This window comes from Urocampus carinirostris, chromosome 19, assembly GCF_059441175.1.
Source record: "Urocampus carinirostris isolate Australia breed hairy pipefish chromosome 19, RoL_Ucar_1.0, whole genome shotgun sequence".
Classification (NCBI taxonomy): domain Eukaryota; kingdom Metazoa; phylum Chordata; class Actinopteri; order Syngnathiformes; family Syngnathidae; genus Urocampus; species Urocampus carinirostris.
Window position 1 is genome coordinate 9,993,206 of NC_142367.1, and position 19,205 is coordinate 10,012,410.

The following is a 19,205-nucleotide window of genomic DNA, read 5'->3' on the forward strand; positions in this document are numbered from 1 at the left end:
CAGGACTCGGCATATCACACAGAGTCTAGCAGGAGTTTCGCAGACGCTCTGACACCAGGCAACTCGCAAGACCGCGTTCAAGTAGTCTGGCAGCAATCTATCAACACGTTTCAGCTGGTGTCAGGGGGCAGGGCTAATTGGTTGCCGTGGCAACCGTGACAGAACCTGGCGCCACACGGCAGGGACCAATTGGGCACCATGGCAACCATGACAAAAAAAGTGGTATTCTTCAGTCTTCCGTAGTGTCTTCTGCACGCACTTTTGCTTCATTCTAATTTACAGTGGCCTCCAGTGGTGTATTATTACACACTGTCACTTTAAAATGTTTCAGTTGAATTATAGTCATCGAAACAGCGCCATTTCTTTTACATTTTCAGATAATCCAGAGCCAGCAGAGGTTCACTCCCCCTTCACCCCCATCACACTCAGTCGGTTCCTCAGATGCCTTGTGATTATTGCCTACTACATCTATCAGGAAGTCATGGAGTAAGAAAAAAAAAAGAATCTATCCAACATAATGTCTCTGAAGTCCACTCTATTTGCAGGTCATCAAACCATCTTCTAGCGACATGTTTCTCCAAACTGTTGGTAGATGATATATTTCCTCATGCAAAGGATGTAAAAGGTTAGCAAAACAAATTCTATTTAGTAGTATTTTCCCACCACGACCCCAGTGTGGATAAATGGGTTAAAACAGGGGTGTCAAGAATGCGGCCCGCGGCCCAGATCAGGCCTGCCAAGGGTTTTAGAGAACACTGAGAGAAGCGCAAGAGAAAAACGAGATGCAGTTTTGAATAAGTCCACTTGATGTCGCCGATGCCAGGCGCCCCTCCCAAAGCAACCCTGTATTTCTCTCTCGCTGTCTCTCGCCCTCTCTCGCTCTCTCTCTATCTCTCTCTCTCTGGTGTGACTTTTCACTTCATATACAGGCCACCCCGAATCAGGGATGTAACAAATAAACTCTGTTTTTATGCCAGCAAATTAAACAGGTTATCTCAGATCACTGGTTCATATTTACAATAACTTAGTTCATGCATAAGTTAAACTTTATAAAAATGGATTTTCTTTGGCTTGCACTCACCTTGACCCTTGGTTGTCCTCATTTTAAGAACCATATTTTTCCCTTTTTTATACAGCTTACATTGAAGAATAAAAACAACATTTATTTTTTTAACTGTTGGGACCAATTTAGGAAAAGGCATAACAATATACTGAGCCAAAAATAATCAACCCAAATTTAGTCAAAAGAAACCATGTCTTCTATTAAAGGTAGTGTTGTCAGGGGACCAGACCAGAACGGAGGCAGGAGGCAGGAAGGGAGAACTCATTTGCGTTAACAATTAGTACTTTTATTTAGCAAAATAAAAGTCGTCCAACTCTCAGGGACAAAACCAAACAAAAACAGGCTTACAGGCAAACAGGAACTAAGACCAGGGAATACTCACAAAACAGGTTTTAACTCAAAACGTGCAAACACAGATTTCCTCAAGACAGACAGAACAGAATAATGCAGAACAGAAAACGCAATTAACCAGCACCCGCAATACCCACAACCCACCCTTAAGTAGCACACACGCAAATTAGCTGATTTACAACAGCCGGTGCCCAGGGGGCGGGGTCACCCAGTCGCCACGGCGACCATGCTGGACACGACAAGTGTATGTAACTTCAAAATATTCCACTTGCTGAATCCATCTTCTGGCTAAAATCATCATTGCTGCTCCTTTTGTCATAAGTGCAAGCATGTCAAATTCTTAGATCAGCTCGAATAAACTCCTTTTTCATCTTTTTGGGGGTATAGGTTGGAATTTCCTCCCGCCCTTTTCTTACTTTCACCATTTTCACCCTGGAATTAAAAAAAAGTACGAGTATGCGCGTGATATCACCAACCCCTCCGCCTCATTGTCTTTAGTGTAATGGCGCTTGCGCTTCGTGGCCGCAACACAGATGATAAAAGTAAGATAAAAGCAGATAACCGCGGTGGGGAAAAAATATAAAGGCTCTTTAAACTACATTGGGCATTTTTAACTGATACTTACTAGAGACATATTCAATTCTAAACCTTTTGAGGACACCTTAATCTACCTACCCCACATTTAATAAAAGATATTTGGGGGAATTGTATTGTTTTTTTAACTACACAAATGAGGGTCATTTTAAATCAAAGACAACAGGAAGGTTAAATACATTGTTAGTGTTGGTGCGATCAATAATAATGATAACCACAATCAGAAACAATCATAATAGCAATAATCTATTATTAAATATACTGTAAATAATATAAAGTATATGTTACTGATATAAATAATGTGATTATTGTTATAAAAACCTACTAGCTCACTAGTCGTAGCAAAGTTATAATCAATAGGAGGCATTGGTAGCAAACACAGTATTTCAACTATCCTACTGACACGAAGGGAAGGGGTCACAGGCTGCATCGGTTTGAAATATTTTGCATAGGGGCCAGAAAAAAAGCTGATTGATGTATTTATATTTGTATATAAGTCTTATATCCAATACTGGAGCAATACACGAAAACTGATAACATAAGCCAATCAAGTTTTTTTCCTGTTGCATTTACCTGCACAAGTTTTTTGTTTTTTTGTTTTGTCTACTTGTTTATAAAGAAACCATTTCATAAAATTAAACTTGAAACACACAAAAAAATAAACACAATTCTTATATTAGTTTACAAAAAAACTTTTAAAGTAATAGAAGAATAATATATCCCTTTTTAAAGACTCTAAGACTAAATCATTTGCATTGAAAAACATGCAATGAGGCTACATCAGAAGTGTTGTGTTGCATGCTTTGGCGACATCCGACGGACATATAAAAAACTGTGAGTCATCTTGCGTCATCTCGATGAAAATCATTTGTCCCTCAGGCCGTAGTTTGGTGACCCCTGAATTAAAGCATTTAAGTAACTTCAAGCCAGATTGCCTCGAACACGTGACAGGTATGAAATGGGCACTGAAAACTCGGACATTGCTAACATTGTCCTCGGTCCAGTCAATCTTAAGCCAGTGTCCTGGCGCTTTTGAAAGGCTGGTCTCCTCTGCGGATGGCCCCAAAAAAGTTGTATCCCCAACAATTGCAATTTGTGCAACCGTACACAAAACCGCTGTACATGTTTTTATCAATTGCGACTCTAGAAATGCATCTCAAATTACAAATCTTCTCTCACTCTATTCAAACTCTTACTGCTACTTCTGCTAGTTGGGTAAACAGAGCGCCCGTTTCCCGAGCTGACCTGCTAATGACACGGGCTCGAAAGGGGTCCATACTGTACTAAATTTCAATAATATAACTGACAAAATTTAAAAAATTTTTTTACAGGGTTCCTGCAGCTTAAAGCAAGTTAAAGTCGGCTTTTGAAATGAAATTTAAGACCAAGTCAACAAAAAAAAATCACAATTTAAACAAACAAAACCAAAAAACAGTTTTTCTGCACACAATACATCGTGCCCTGTACACATTACCTGGCACAGCTTTTAGCCATGGCATAAAACGCTTGTCAGACAACCCACTTCCCATTTAATTGACACTTCCATGATCTGAAGTAAATGGTAAATGGATGCATTTACATAGCGCTGTTCGAGTCACTGAAGACCTCCTTAAATCAAGTCAAAGTCAGCTTTATTGTTAATTCTGCAGCAAAAACAGAGAACTGAAATTGTGTTTCTCTTGGGCCTAAATAAAAAAAAAACACAAAACCACTAGGACACACTCTTTATTCCATTTTTTGAGAAAAAAGAAACAAACGAATACGATAAAGGAAAGAAGAGGAAAAAAGAGAGAAAAATCGGATCATGTTGACAGTACGATAGATAGACAGTGCACACATAAGTCATAAAGTGCATAGTGGTACCTGGTGAACAAAAACTTCTGAGTTGTGCAAAAAGTTGTAAAGCAAATGTACATGATTGTGCAATGAACATTAGCTTATTTTGTTCCTAAAGTGTTTAATTGTTAAAGTGATGTAGTTTCCTGGAGGCAGTGGGTGTGTCTCCATTTGTTGAAAAAAATAAAAAAAGAAAAATGAAAAAAAAGGGAGAGTCAGGCTCTCGTTTGAGCGGGCAATGGGGAGAGAGTGGCTGTGAGGAAGGATGGCAGTGCAGGGAGTGAGCTCAGCATCCTGACAGCCTGGTGGACGAAGTTGTCCCGCAGTCTGCTGGTCCTGGCCAGCGGGCTCCGCAGTCTCCTGCCTGATGGCAGCAGGCTAAAGAAGCTGCGGGCTGGATGGGCGGTATTCTCTCGCAATGGAAAGACCTTTGCTGGTGAGCCGACAGGTGTAGAGGTCCTTAAGGGATGGGAAAAAGGCACGGATGATCTTCTCCGCAGCTCTCACCAAGCACTGGAGGGTCTTCTTACAGGACCTCGAGCAGGCTGCGTTTCGTACAGTGATGCTGAAGGTCGGATGCTCTCAATGGTGCCTCTGTAGAAGGTGCGCAAGAAATGGGTCAGGGCTCTAGCTTTTCTAGTTTCCGTCGGAAGTAGAGGCGCTAATTGGCTTTCTTGGCCAGTGATGTGGAATTTGAGGTCCAGGAGAGGTCCTCAGTGACATGGACACCCAGGAACTTAGTGCTGTTCACCCTCTCGACCACAGCACCGTTGATGGTCAGGGGTGTGTGATTAACGTGTGTTCTCCTGAAGTCCACGACAATCTCCTTTGTCTTCTCCACATTCAGGGAGAGATTGTTGTAGTCACACCACAAGGCCAGGCGGCTCACTTCACTCCTGTAGTTGGCCTCATCATCCTTATTGATGAAACCAGCCACAGTCGTGTAGTTCACACTTTACCCATTAACACACACACACACACACACACCGATAGCGAAGTAAGCCATGCAAAGTAAAAAAGTAAACGTCTCTGTCCAAAGTTGCTATGTGTTTTGCGGGTAGACCCAAGACATGCATCTGCTCTGAAAGGCCCGACTGAAACCAAATCACCATTTTAATGGTTCCCTTACTTTGTTCATGCCATGTTGCCACAAAAATAAATCGATGAATTATTAAAAAGACAGTAGATAAATGTTACTAAATGGTTTTTGTCCAAATAAATATTAATAAATATGTGTTCACATTTTTAAGACTATTAAAAATTGTATTTAAGACATTTTAATGCCAATTAAGGCCTTCATTTTAGAATAATGAATTCAATGCCTTTTAAGACTTTTCAAGGATCCGTGGGAACCCGGTGTAACAAATGTAGAAAACGACATTTAAAAGTGTAGTATTTATATATAATTTCATAAAACTTGTATTTAACGAAGAAACTTGCTCCAACGATGTACCATTTATTTTAATGTTATAACAAGTGTATTTAATGAAGAAACTTGCCATTATGTTCGTTACCTCTATTTGGTACCCAGGCTTCCTGTTCAAGCCCCCAGAGCGCACTATTGTGGCTGTGGACTTCCTGGAAAAATCCTGGAAGGTGTACCAAGCCTTCTCTTGGGCCAACGCGCCCCCCAGGGATGACCGCACCATGACAAACCGCCACATTTTATGGATGTACGAGGTAACCCTCTCAGTTTTCGGGCTTCCCTGCAACTTTTTAAATTAATCCGCCCTCACTTTTAGGAACTCAAACTTTATGACAGCGATTTGACCATCATGAGGGTGATGGACATCATCACGGCTGAGACGCTGGATCCCAGCAACAGAACCGCCTGCATGGAACTTGAGGTCCGATTTAACTTGGGAAACAATTGTGTGAATTTTTGCTAATGTTTCCGATTTGTGAGGCAGATCACTTTCTTGGAATTCTTTGAGGTCCTTCTTGGCTGTGGGGAGATCAAGTGTCAGCAGGTCAGTCCTTTGGAAATGTTAGGAAGAAAAAAAGGGGAATATCTGCTTTTGTTGAATTGAGCTTTCAACATTAAATTGATTTGACAGATGACAGGTCCCTACCCCAAGATAGGACCATCTCGATCTTCTTCAGGTTTGTACATACTTGGAATGTAGTGCATCAACTGTATTGATAGCTGTTGAAAATTCTTGGTAGTTAGCTACAAGGCTCGCTAGATAGCTAGCTTTATGAGCCTTCTGGATAATTCATTACAAAGTTATTGGGTTATATTAGCAACTAGGTTGGTTATATGATTAGTCTTAGAGCAGGGGTCTTCAACGTGGTGTCCGCAGGCCATTCGCCCGTAAGACCACCTGAGTAGCCTGCGGCTTGGGTCTCAAAATATATCATGGGTCATTGTGATTTTCTAGGAAATTTGATTTCTAACCGACATTTTTAGTAGTTGACTGAGCCTATTTAAACCTTTGTTACAACCTAGGAACAAGCACCGGTAAGATCATTTTAGAAATGCACAACTGGTAGCCCTTCTCCCCAATTAGAAACAAAGAAGTAGCTCTCAGCTTCAAAAAGGTTGGTGACCCCTTACTTTTAAGCCTTCTAGCAACACAATCAATCTCCAGAATATCATACCTGTCAACCTGTACGTTTTTGCCGTACAAAGTACGTTTATTATGCATTTTAAGACGTGTACGACGTACAAGAAAATCTGTACGGAAAAACGCAAATTTGTCAATTATGGGTACCATCTGGTATACACTGACTATCACGAAACGGCATATTAATCAAGTCAAACGAGTTCAAGTTGTGTAGTGAAAGGAAGTCTGTCTCTTTTTAAAGAACCGGCTTTTTCGGCTCAACTCATTAAAGAGAGCCGGCTCTCAAACGGCTCACTTGCTTTCATGCATTATATAATGAATTATTATGTTGTATAAAGAAGTTAAGAAAAAAAAGGAAGTATAAAAGGAGAAAATGAAAAAAGACAGGTTTGTGGTTATCCCTTTAATCAGTATATTACCAACAATAATATAATGCAGAAAATGAATAATTGTAATAAGAAAATGTATTATTCTACTTAATTATATTTGCATGTATTTTTCTTTCTACAGTAAATGTCCAAGCTACTTAATTTTTGAACTTTTTTTTTAATAATAAACCTTATGTCGAGCAACTCAGTATCTCACAACAGTGTTAATATTACATATAACGAAACACATGTACAATATAACATGTTAAACTACATAAATATACACGTTTAAAGAAAATATGGTGTAAGATTATTTTGTATTTTGTAAAGGAAAATACGACAGTTTGTAAGGGCGTGGAGCCGTGGAGGTTGACAGGTATAGAATATTAAAAAACAACATGTGCTTGTTTGAAACTAGAAGTGGTAAACTTCTACAAATAAGTCAAGTTTATTTGTCTAGCCCTTAATCACAAGAAGTCTCAAAGAACTGTACAGACTATTACACCATCCCCTTATCTTAAATCTTAAGTGGTAATCGAATGTGATCATTGGAGCGTTTTAGTCACCGAAAAAGACTTGGGCTCTCTTCCAAATTAAGTAACCACGGACTGAAATACTAGTCGAGTCATGACTTATTGTTTAAATATGAAAGTGTTTTGTTTTTTTTAAGGCGGTAGGCGTTTATCAGGGCGATAAGTCAAGTCAACGCCAACATGTTAAGCGGCAGTGTTGGAAGGCATGGCTGTTGTATTAGTATCGTCACACATTGCTGCCCGTCTGGCTAGTGTTCACGGGAGCTCTATTCTTCCTCTGCGTGTCCGATTCAAAACATCTGGTTCATTATGTCAAATAAAACCAAGGCTAACAGCAGTTCAATTGAGGATTTTATTATGAAATGATCTGCATTTATATAGCGCTTTTCAAGTCAAGACTTCCCAAGTGCTTTACATTGCGCTTCACATTTCCCAATAGCGGCCGTGCAGCCATGTAAGGCGCTAACCTGCTTATTGAGTGTATTAGGGGTTCAGTATCTTACCCAAGGACACTTCGACATGTAACACGGAGGAGCCGGGATTCAAACTGCGATCTCTTGATCCGAAGACGAGCGCTCTACCTCCTGAGCCACTGCCGCCCCCATTATAATCAAAGTATATAAAAAAATATATATCCTGGGCTAGTCTAGAGGAGCGCATCTACCAGAAAAAGCATCAGGAAACTTGAGAAAAGCGTTAATCGTGTGCAGGATAAGCGGACTCCATTGATCTGGAAACAGTCCAGACACAAATGATAAATGCTTCACTCAAACACATTGATAATCATGAAGTGCATGAACTACAACCCAATTAATGCGACTATTTTAATTTACGTTTTGTTTCTAGTTCGCGCAAAGGCACCCAGTTTGATATGCATTTGTAAAAAAAAATTAGGTTATTACCATGTTGTTATTATGTTATTAACAGGGTCATTATTAGAAGCGTTAAGAACTGCACCAAACGCAAAAATATTTGACTAGAAAATCACAATGACACAGCCACTGAGAGCTATTTTCAGAACAGGTCCACAGAAACATCAGCTGTCCCTAGGGGGCACCCACGTGGTAAACCCCTGCTTCTGCCATCTCAATAGTTGGCTACAAAGCTAACCATTGAGCACGCTGTCTAGATAGTGTTAAGGTTAGCTAAATAACTAGCTTTTAAAATCACATTTATTTGTTAAGCTCTTTTGAGGCAACTGTCACTCAAAGTGCTGTATAAAAAAAATCAATGTACAATAAGGGAATAGAATAAAATAGTCTTCCTTTATCCTCACCCAACAACCCGAAACACCTAATACAGACACACCAAATGGTTAAAATAAAAACAAAATAAACAGTAACAGAAACTAGCAAACATGATTTTGATGGTCATTCTTTTGTCTTTCCTAGCGTTGGCACGCCAGTGGCAACAAACTCTGGCCCAGGACCGCGAACTGGACGCTTGGAGTCACAAGCTCCATCACTTCTTTAAACATATCTTCTTCCCTGCTGTAGACCAGCTTCAAATATTGTGACCACGCCAGGAGACGCTCATGTTCCAATATTACTGCCAAATGTGATCATCGAAGACACAAGAGTCCTTTTCATACTGACATTTACAAACAAATAAAAATGCCAATCTTGTTTACTTTGCGGCCAAAAAACATCATTACAGAGGTGGAGTAAAATACATAAGGTCAGTGGGACATACAGACTGGCGGATTCTGTCCTTGGGGTTTGGAGTGAATAGAAACAAGGATGCCTCGGCGTTCTCCGCCTAAGGAACAGACAAGTGTTTATTTTTGAAGAAAACAACAAAGTGTCACTTTGAAAAAGTACAAACCTGTGTTTGCTGTGGACTTGACAATGAAGGCACATCGTCGGCAGTGAGCAAAACTATAAAGATGGAAAATTGGCTTACTTCTATTGAAAATGGACATACAGGGTTCATACTCTTTTTCATGGCCACATTCAAGCACTTTAAGGATCTTCAAAGAGTTTTTCCCAATTTCTCCAGTCCTAAACAAATGCTTTATATCATAAATAATGATGGTAATAATAATGACTAATTGTTGTAATCACAATTGATCCCATAAACACTGTACTTAAAGTGGGTGCAAGCCAATGAATGTAAAAGTTTATAGGAGCTGTTCTGAATTTGGAAGTGTTTTTTGGGAAGGGTTGTTTGAGGGTGACAAAATCACCATTGCTCACAAAAATGGGAAAATTCTGGGGGGTTTTCGGACTCAGTCGGGATCGGGCCATCAAGTCAGGCTGCAAGACACGTGGCAACCATTTCAAGTATTTCACCCAAGATTCAAGCAATTTTCAAACCTTGAAAACAACATTAAAATTGAAGCATTTGAGGATTTCAAGCACCTGTACGAACCTTGTACGTCTAAAACAGGAAATGACACCGAATTCAAATGGGATCTTTGACGCCTGTGGGCATCATTGGGACTAAATGTTCAGGTTGATAACCATACCTTCTTCCGGCTGAGTCTGGGCTTCCGATTTGTCGTCATTGTCCCCAAGGTGGGGCAAAGGGATACCACATGGCATCGGCTCCTGTGAGCGTGCGGGGGTCCGTCCTCTAACACAGCTGAGGGGCGTGCAAGTGGACGGAAGGGGCCTGCAGGCGCTCTGTTCCAACGCCAAGGAGCTACGGGTGGTTCTCCTTGGGGTTGTTGGATCATTAGTGAGGGGGGAGGCCAGTAGAGGCGCTGCGGCGCTCAGGCGACTGGACCGTCTTAAACAACCTGCAACAGAGACGCAGCATTGCTTTTAAAATGGAGTGGGTTCCAAAAAACTCATGTAGCAAAATTCTTGTTTATAAAGGGGCTCATACAAGTGGTACCACTGTACTCAATAGCACTAAACCACCTTGATCTATGACATTACCTGGCGTCTTGGCCGGACTCTCCATCTTGAAGAAGGTCCCATGGAAGACCACTTTGCCCCCAGGGGATGGGCCGGCCACATCAGCTGCCGCCTTGGCAGCCTTTTTCTGGGCTCTCATTGCCGCTTTCAAGGCGGCCAGGCCAGACTTGGGCCCGTCCTTGGTAGCTGTTGGCTTGGCGGGCGCCAATGGGGCTTTCTGGAGCAAGAGAGAGAGAGAAAAAAAAAAAAGATTCATTTATACTGGGCCCACGAAACTTGAAGCAAGAATGTGGGTCACCTTGACCGTTCTCTTCGGGCGTGGAGGCGGCAGCAGCTCGCGTTCCTCCACCCACCCCCGAGCTTCGGCTTCTTTGAGGCCAGCAAATTTCCTGTGAACGTCTTCTACCTGACAATGAAAAATTAGCTTTGGTCAATCTGTAGTTTGTAGGTTTTTCCTGTAGGAAGAGCTCTTGACATTGCCCATTATTTTGATTGTGCCTTGTATTTATTTTCCTATATTTGGGAGCAATTAACAGGACTGTTACTAATGTGTAGTTTACCAAGAAATTAATTTTAATTTCATTAATTTTATTTCACCGAGTCACGTTAGATCATCTATTCATTTTCTGAACTGTTTTTTTAGATGATTTAATAATAATTATTAAAAAGAAATAATCCCAGACCCTGTGTCCCGTATCAACAAATATACCACATTAAACTTGTCTCTTTCCCGCTGTTACTTAATATCAAAGCTTATATTGACCTTCATTTTGTTGTAATTAATAGTTTCAGAACAAGGTGCAAGCAGTTCTTTTGCAAAATGTCACAAAATACTGCAAACGAAAAGTTTCCGTGGGTTTACAGTATTTATCTTCGGCACAGTGGAAATGTGCGAGAGAGAAGGCAGCTTGCTGTGTGTGCAGAGATCAGCACACCCAATCAAATGCATCCACTCTATCGTTATGTTTGTCTGGTATCTTGCTGCTACACTGTGCTCTGTGGTTCTGGTTTTCATTTTCATTAGACAATGCACTGCCATTTGGTCGTCAAATAATATACACTGGAGCTTTAATTTATGAGGTTACTTCAAAAACAAGTAGCTTAATTCCTGTTTCTGAATTGCTTGACGTTAAAGCTTTAATTGAGATCAGGGGCCAGGACTGTATGGCTTGCAAGTCAGATATGGCTCTTTTCTAGTACTTCTGGCTTGGATAAAAATTGGGAGCACGACCATTTTGTCTTCATTATTTCAATTTTGATACTTTACATGCAAAGCAGTGCAGCACGGCGGGGCAGTGGTTAACGCGTGTGCGGCAGAGTTCTGAGGTCATGAGATTGAACCTTCCTGTGTGGAGTTTTCATGTTCTCCCGGTGCTTGCGTGGGTTTCCCCCGGACACTCCGGTTTCCTCTCAAATTCCAAAAATATGCATGTCAGGTTAATTGGCTGGTTAAAATTGTCCCTAGGTCTGAATGAGTGTGTATGTCCCCATGGAATCCTGTATATGGAAGTGCAAACAATGCATGTTTCACTGTTAACCCACAGAAGAAACTGTAAACGCACGAAAATACCAGCAATATTATTGGGTGAGCGGATCTCTGCACAAATAGCGCACTGCCCTGAATACATTCGTTTCCTTCTCATTTGCAATATTTTGTGACATTTTTACAAATGAACTCTACTCGCGCCTTGTTCTGAAACCATTTACGACAAAAGTGACAGTCAAAATGAGTCTCAAAAATCTTCACTGTAGGTGGGAAACATTTCAAGTGGTATATTTGTTGATATGGGACACAGACTCTGGCATTAAGAGGAAAAAAAAAAGAAAATAATTTACTTTTATTGTCATTCTTTGTAACCATTCACACAGAACGAAATGTCGATACACCTGACCCATACAGTTAAACTGTAGCGAGCCGATGCAGCTAAACAGGGCGCAGCCATTTTAGTCATTAGGTGACCAAACCCCCCAATTCTAACCCTTAATGCCGAGCGCCAGGCAGGGAGGCAATGAGTACCAATGTTTTATTACCGAGCTGGTAGCCTAGATGGGTATATTGATATTAATTCATAAGTTTTTTCTCCTAAACTTTAAATGTCACATAGCGAAATAAAAAGCGCTAAAAAATTAGCTTTTGTCTGGGGAGTGGGTTTGGTGGTTTTGCTGAAATTTGTCTTAAAATATATGGTGTGGTTCACCCCCCTTCCTCTTTTTCCTCTATTGTATACCCCCAAAAACACGACAGCAACAAAATGCAAGACTAGGCTAAAAGCAAATGCCCCCAAGCCGTTGTCTGGACAACTGGATCCAAATGAAATACTTAATTCTATACAAAAGGCACCCTCACCTGGTAGTAAACCATGTCCCAGAAACCTTGCAGGTCGCTACAAGTGGTGACCTTCTCACCCCGCCCAAGGTCGCAGTCGTCCACTAATCCGGCAAATTGCTTGAAGCGTTCCTTCATCAGCAGCCTGGCCTGCCCAACCGTTGTGCAGATTAGGCCAATGGCTGAGCGCAAGCAAAGTTAGCACAAAAGAAACTTTTTTGTGAATGAGAAAACTGTTGGCTCACTTTCTTCTGGGATGGATTTGTCGTCGAGTCGGCCATCCCAATGAGCGCAGAGGGAGGTTAGTCTGTCCGTCTCAATGGCCATCTCTGACCTGGAAATTGAGGGAACAAAAAAATAAAACATAAGTGCAACAGTGGATGTTGAAGGTACAGTGGGCCTTCCGGAGAATGCTTATGTTCAACACCCAGCAGCAGATAACTAGTAGCAGGGGTAGAAACAGTTGGTTTGAAAGTCAATTGGGTATGATTACAAATGACAATCTAACTATTTAATTAAAGAGAGCAATAGAAATATTAGTTTCTGCACAAGACACCCCTAACATTGGGGAACATATATATCAACTTTTAAAAATAACTAGTGATCAATTTATCGAGATTTTGTACAAGCAACCTTAAAAAAATGCAAAAATAAAAAATAATATAAAATAGAAAATCAATAAAATATAGCCGTTTTATGCAATCTACCCCCATGAAAGAAAACATCAAGTCATTTTTTAATTAAATATTCTGTCACCAAAATATTTAAATTTGCACAAGCAAATACCCAAAATTTAACAAAAGTTACAAAAAAATATATTGAAAAATAAACTAATCAGTTTATTTTATGTACCCATCATTAGAAAAAAAATAACTTTACTAGCTAATCAGTCATTTTTTTTTAAATTATTTGTGACAAACTTATTAGTTTTGCATACGCAACTCCCAGAATATTACCTGACGTCATTGTTATATTGAAATAAATAAAATCAAGATTATTGTACACATCCTTCCCAATAAGAAGAACTAAACTTGCCTCTGTGGTTTAAAAATAATAAAAAAATGTATTTGTCATTGCGTCATTAAAAGTGTGGAAATAAGAAATGGCCACTTTCAAGCACATGCATCATGAATGAACTGACAGAGGCTGCGATCATGACTAAACCAGTGGATGGCGGCAGAGAGTAACAAAGTACTAAATTCCTTACATCTCTTTATGGATAAGAAGACGAGAAAATGTTTACCGGAAGTAGGCCACATCGTGCTTGAATTCAAGGGGGCCGCTTGCAATTTCAGTAGGAGAGGTGCTGAGAGATTTGGGTGGAGCAGATCCAGTCGGCTCATCCTGATGTTCATGGACAATTGCTGTGGTCTCTTGAGCATTGGCGTGCGGGGGTGTCAAACATGCAGACGTCGGGGTAAGGAAGCGATCGGCCGAGCGAGGAGTGAGCGGCGTCAGTCTGAAGGCCTCCACGCCGACAGGGGGTTGGAAGACGAATCCCTCGGGGGCGAACGAGGACGACTCCACAAGGGCTTTGCTCGCCTCCCCAATTTCCTTGTCAGAGCTCGACTTCTGCTCGCCCTCGTCTAAAAAAATAAGATATATGGAAAAAGTTAATTTTGATAAGACGCAAAGCAGCTATCAGAGAAACAAATTCCGTACCCGTGTTCGCAGAAGGTAGAGGCAAGGGGGGTTCGACGGCTCGTCGCCTTGTGATTCTCTGTTCTAAGTAAAATAAAACAATCATATTGTCATTTGCAATCTATTTGATTGACAATATTTGGTAAGATGCTATAAGCCAGGGACGGGGAAACGTTTTGACCCAAAGAGCCATGAGTGTCTCTACAGCATTTGTGAGACAACAAGAATAAGAAACAATCCCAGCGAAACCAAAACAACTTCAACTCCCGCACATACGTTCATATGCCTAAATCACATTTACACAGCCACTTAAAACTTCTTTACAATAGCTACATATTAAAATAAATTCAAAATATGAATAGAGTGTGTACCTGAATACTCATAACTGTTTAATTATGAAATTGATAAAGATTAACATACTGGTACAAATATAACATTTTTAAACAATTCACTGCACCGTCCAGCAGCGCTTTAATGGCAGACACTCGTACACCATTTGTGTATTCCGCAATTGACCCTTGTTTTCCACTTCCCCTTATCACTAACTTTCTTGGCGCCCGTTATTATGGGCACAAAAAGGAAACAAATTCAACATATTTGCTATGGCTACCCAAAAGACCAAAATCTGTCTTTTCTCTTTTCCTTTGTCTTTCATTTTCTCTTTTTTTCTTTGCAAAAGGTTAGGCAAAAAGAAAAATATTGTGGCTTTGTCACTCGGAGTCTCCGTATTTTGTATTTCTTCTTGAGCTTTGTGGCAGAACTATACATTACAGCAACATCTAGTGGTCAAATATTACACTGTTGTTAATAGAATTAACTTCTGCTCTTCTCAACTATGCCCCGTTGTAAACAAAACAGGTGGGAACAGTAGACATGTTTTTAATTTGAATTAGCGCATTACATTTTTTGAGTAATTTATTCCTCTGTAATGTTGCGTAATCGGCGCCCCGCCCACCTCTCCCTCATCTTAAATTCATGTAATTATCTTTGAATTATACATTTGATTTTGTAAATCCCCTGTTAAAAATGGCATTAGTAGCTTGTCGGGAATCAAACTGGTTTGACGTTTTAGTATCGCCCAACCCTAATCTTGTAAAAATTCCTACCTGGAACAGTGTCTTTGTGTTGTTTCCTTTCGGCCGGGGCCGCTGCAAACGGCCTGTTGGCTGATTTGGCTGCCGGTGCTCGTACAGTTGGCTCTTCTAAAATCACCAGGGAAACAAAGAGGCAGGTGATTAAAAATGATAGTAACCGACATGAATCGTTTTAATTTGTTTGTACTGATGAGCCATACCTTTGAAAAATATTCCCTTGGTAGTTCTTAGTGTAGAAGTTTGATCTGAAAAGGGGGGGGGGGGGGGGATTATATTTTATTTTTAAGAAAGGGGAGAAGTTTAAACGTGAAAATAGCCTACAACTTACCTTTCTTTGCTACTCTATTTGAATCACACATCGTAGGAGGCTGTGGACAAAGCAAAAGAAAGGGAATCATGCACACAAGGGATTAAAATTCAAATATGGAAAAAAATATATCCGAAATCGGCACCTTCTGCTGCTGTCTCATTGAACGGGTGACGACCCTGGTACTCTGCGATGGAGCTGCAGTTGTTTTTGTCTAAAATAAAATAAACAACAATCTGTAAACAAACACCCGGCAGATTAGCTTCAGTCTAGTTCAGACTATCATGAGTTCAAATTGCACTAAAGTATTTCCATTTTTCGTTGAAAAGTAGCAGCTTTTTCTTTTAAATGCATATGCGCGGGAAGCCATGCCAAGCCATGAGTCGAACTTGCTACAGCCTGCATCTTGAGCAAGGAAGGTAACCACTCTAACACAAACAGGTTTGACATTTTGGATGGCACTTTGTGTCTCAAAGCACTGAACCATCTCTTGCTTTAATGGTACAGTAAGCATTGAGGAAGCAGTGTTGTAACTCAACTCTGCGGATTCGATACAAATGCCTTGTAACACTGAACGGTCTAGACACACTGCTTTATATTGTTTCACAGATGCAGGAAGCTTAGGATTCTCCACTATCGAGAGCCGCATGTTTCTCATGTATTTGGGGGTTTCTCTTCATAACTCAGGTGATTCCACTCAAGCTCTCGCTAACTTTCTAACAAGATGATAAATCTTATCACCCGAGTTGAAGAGAAACCGTCCAAAAACATGAAGAACATGCGGCCCTTGAGGACAGGAGCGCCCAAGTTAGGTCTGGTGGATGACAAGCAGCCTTCATACCTCTTTGGCTTTTTTTGATGCAACCGGTACCACAGGTCTGGAGAAAATGTCATCTTTAGGGCGATACAGGCCAGTCTTGAACACTCCTTTGCGTTCCCTTTCCTGCTTTTTCTTTTCCTTCTCAAATGCCTTTCGCTCCTTCCACCGTTCCAGCTGTTTTAATCTTTCTTCTGTCACATTGGCTGTGGATAAACAACAGTCGTAATGAATGTTCGTGTACACGTTCATGCATGCAAGTGTAAAAAATAAGTACTTTTTGCTGATTTTTGTTGGACGTTAGTACTGTCTTTTAACGTTGATTTGTCCGAGTCATCGAGAAGCGTCACTTCATCCTCCTGGAGGTTGTCCAGTTGTCTTCGAGCGTCCATTAAGCGCTCTCGGTTTTCTTTCTGATTTTGGCTCAGTCTGCGGGACATCCGGAGCCTCATCATACCCACGCTACTGTCGTGGCGGCGCAAGTGAGAAAACTTGGATTCCATCGCGATGCAGGGACTGTGGTAATTGTAAATAAACACACACGACTGTTAAGGATATATATCGACTATACTTAACACAATATATTCATGTTTTACTTCTCTATGCTTATATTGGCACGAATTGCGCTGCCAATTCTATTGCACTAATGTACTTTCAAATGCACTTATCGTTAGCTAGCAAGCCAAGAATAACAAAATGATAAGCGATAGCAGTTAGCTTCCAAAAACCTAATGGGACTTTGAAAACATTTGCCAATGGTGTTATAATAATGTAACCATATATATAAATCTTACCTTGAAGTTAATAAAACTATTAGACGATTGCTCAAACACTAGACCAGCGACGATTTGGGACTAAACTGACTTCAACTAGACAGTAGTCATTTGAATTTGTTTGAGACCATCTGATTGGTTTGACGTCTTCAAAGTGATGATTTTTGATTGGATATTCGGTTTCCGGGTAAGGTCCTTTTTTTTGTCATAAATTTTAATTTTCCTCCCAGATAATTATTTAATAAACAAATGGGAGAACAAAAATATGTAAGTGGGAGGAAAATTCTCCAGTATTAAAAACAAAAAAATAGTATTTAAACCAAGGACAGGCTGTCGTGAATTATGATGACGTTGCCAGGCGCGGGGTTATGACGTCACAGATAGGAAACTTCCATAAACTTAGACGGTCCAATTTAACTGTCACCTTTACTCCAGTAAAGCAATGTTTTTCAATCCTTTTTGAACCAAGGTACACTTTTATTTATAAAAAAGTTCAGAGGCACACCGTCCGTCGAAATTGTTTGAAAATGATGTTTTGTCAAATATAGCCAAGAAGTGTTCCGCTGGTTCGAGAGCGTTCTCCATCCGGGCACCGGTGTCTTGGAATGCTCTTCCCCCTGAGATCCGATCTGCAACCTCAGTGGAAATGTTTAAATCTAAGCTTAAAACTCACTTCTACTCCATAACCTAAACTTCTTATATGTAATAACTTGTGAAGCCCTTTGAGACTATTTGTGATTAAGGGCTATACAAATAAAAATGACTTGACTTGACTTGACTTCACTGTACTACCTCATAAGCAGGTAATTAGCATATGAAAAGAAGAAAATGATACTTAAAATGAAAAAGAATGATGTGCTTTATTTATGTTTTTATTTTTTACGGTGCAATCTTAAACCGCTTTGTTAAACAAATTAAGTTATTAAATGTACTTCATGAGCAGATAATTAGTATATATAAAGTATATAAAAATCTACTGCCACCTACTGAGAGGGATGACTATTACAGTTCCTCGTCGAAAAATAGCAAAAATACTGAATAATGGCCTGATTTTTTTGAAAGATAAAATTGGACAAATTCCAGCGGCACACTAGAAAAGGTCTCACGGCACACAAGTGTGCCCTAGCACACTGGTTGAAAAACATTGCTGCAAAGCGTTCATTGCAAAATACAATGTTCCTGTGTCACCTGATGACTTTGCAAATATCTTTGGAGCTTTTTTTTTTTTTTTGGCTTGAACAAATTTATTGACACTAAAAACAGAAAACAATCATGACAATCTCAACAGCAATTAAGCACATTCACAATATTATATTCCAATATCTTTGGAGCTATCTCGCCTTGTATTTGCACGCTGTTCAAATATCACGTTGACGAGGGTTCCCAACAATTTTGTAGTACGCCAATGTTTATTTAATCAAAGGTCTCATCAGATCACTGATTAAAAGGGTAAAAGTGACTGTTTCATAAGTGATGTACTTTAGGGAAAAATGTGTTCATATCATTGTCAGGAAAAGAGTCTGATCGTTACCCAACTGCTCTTCATTAACATTAACAAAGTGCGAAAAATTTATTTTAAAATAAGTCACAGGATCCCCCCAACCCCCACCCCCCTCCGAGGGCATATTGCAAAGAGATTTTATAAAGATCTTGATGTCACATGCACTTTTTGTTTTGCTGACCCTGAAATGGCTCCTTTGTGAAAAACATCTGTTCTGAAATATGTAATGTTATTGCTGATAAGGTTGACAAAGGGTTGGAATTATTTTGGAAATATATTGTGTTTGGAATATATGACCCTGATAAATTTAAATCAAAGACAAAAAAACCTTTGTTGTCAATTATATAATCAGTTTAGCTGAATTTTACATTAATGAGTGCAAATTCACAGTTCTTTCATTACTATTAAATGTGAAATAAAATGTAATTTTTGTCCATCAAGCTTTACCCCAAAGAAAAGACCACTAGAACCTAATGATATTTGTCAACATTTTGGGATGTTTATTATTTTTCTCTGTATTTGTTTTGTTGTGCAAATGCTTATAATGTTACGCAACATTGTAATGCATTTTTT

General features: G+C 39.9%; 2 protein-coding genes across 2 annotated transcripts in view; one reads left to right on the top strand and one right to left on the bottom strand.

Moving 5' to 3' along the window:
* rsph10b (radial spoke head 10 homolog B) overlaps positions 1 to 8,941 on the top strand; it is a 23,279-nt gene extending 14,338 nt beyond the window's left edge. Inside the window, exons 11-17 of the mRNA XM_088323664.1 lie at positions 378 to 486; positions 546 to 625; positions 5,376 to 5,524; positions 5,587 to 5,691; positions 5,755 to 5,814; positions 5,902 to 5,947; positions 8,704 to 8,941. Coding sequence (XP_088179790.1) covers positions 378 to 486; positions 546 to 625; positions 5,376 to 5,524; positions 5,587 to 5,691; positions 5,755 to 5,814; positions 5,902 to 5,947; positions 8,704 to 8,828 — 674 coding nt within the window. The 3' untranslated portion in view covers positions 8,829 to 8,941. The remainder of the gene's footprint in view (positions 1 to 377; positions 487 to 545; positions 626 to 5,375; positions 5,525 to 5,586; positions 5,692 to 5,754; positions 5,815 to 5,901; positions 5,948 to 8,703) is intronic.
* On the bottom strand, positions 8,559 to 17,291 carry dlgap5 (discs, large (Drosophila) homolog-associated protein 5). The gene is made up of 16 exons (XM_088323663.1): positions 17,153 to 17,291; positions 16,636 to 16,874; positions 16,383 to 16,564; positions 15,687 to 15,755; positions 15,563 to 15,602; positions 15,435 to 15,479; positions 15,247 to 15,342; positions 14,162 to 14,224; positions 13,743 to 14,085; positions 12,745 to 12,833; positions 12,521 to 12,681; positions 10,472 to 10,579; positions 10,195 to 10,390; positions 9,780 to 10,052; positions 9,137 to 9,189; positions 8,559 to 9,070 (listed from the first exon to the last, which is right to left on the bottom strand). Exons 2-16 carry the CDS (start codon positions 16,859 to 16,861, stop codon positions 8,963 to 8,965), a joined length of 2,052 nt encoding a protein of 683 aa, XP_088179789.1. The 5' UTR covers positions 16,862 to 16,874; positions 17,153 to 17,291; the 3' UTR covers positions 8,559 to 8,962.
* Between the last annotated feature and the right edge of the window lie 1,914 nt (positions 17,292 to 19,205).

Coding starts and splice junctions, on each gene's coding strand:
- dlgap5 (XM_088323663.1), bottom strand. CDS start 16,861: ATGGAATCCAAGTTTTCTCACTTGCGCCGCCACGACAGTAGCGTGGGT. Junction 16,565..16,635: donor CCAACAAAAATCAGCAAAAA/GTACTTATTTTT, acceptor GTTTATCCACAG/CCAATGTGACAGAAGAAAGA. Junction 12,682..12,744: donor CAAATCCATCCCAGAAGAAA/GTGAGCCAACAG, acceptor GCTTGCGCTCAG/CCATTGGCCTAATCTGCACA.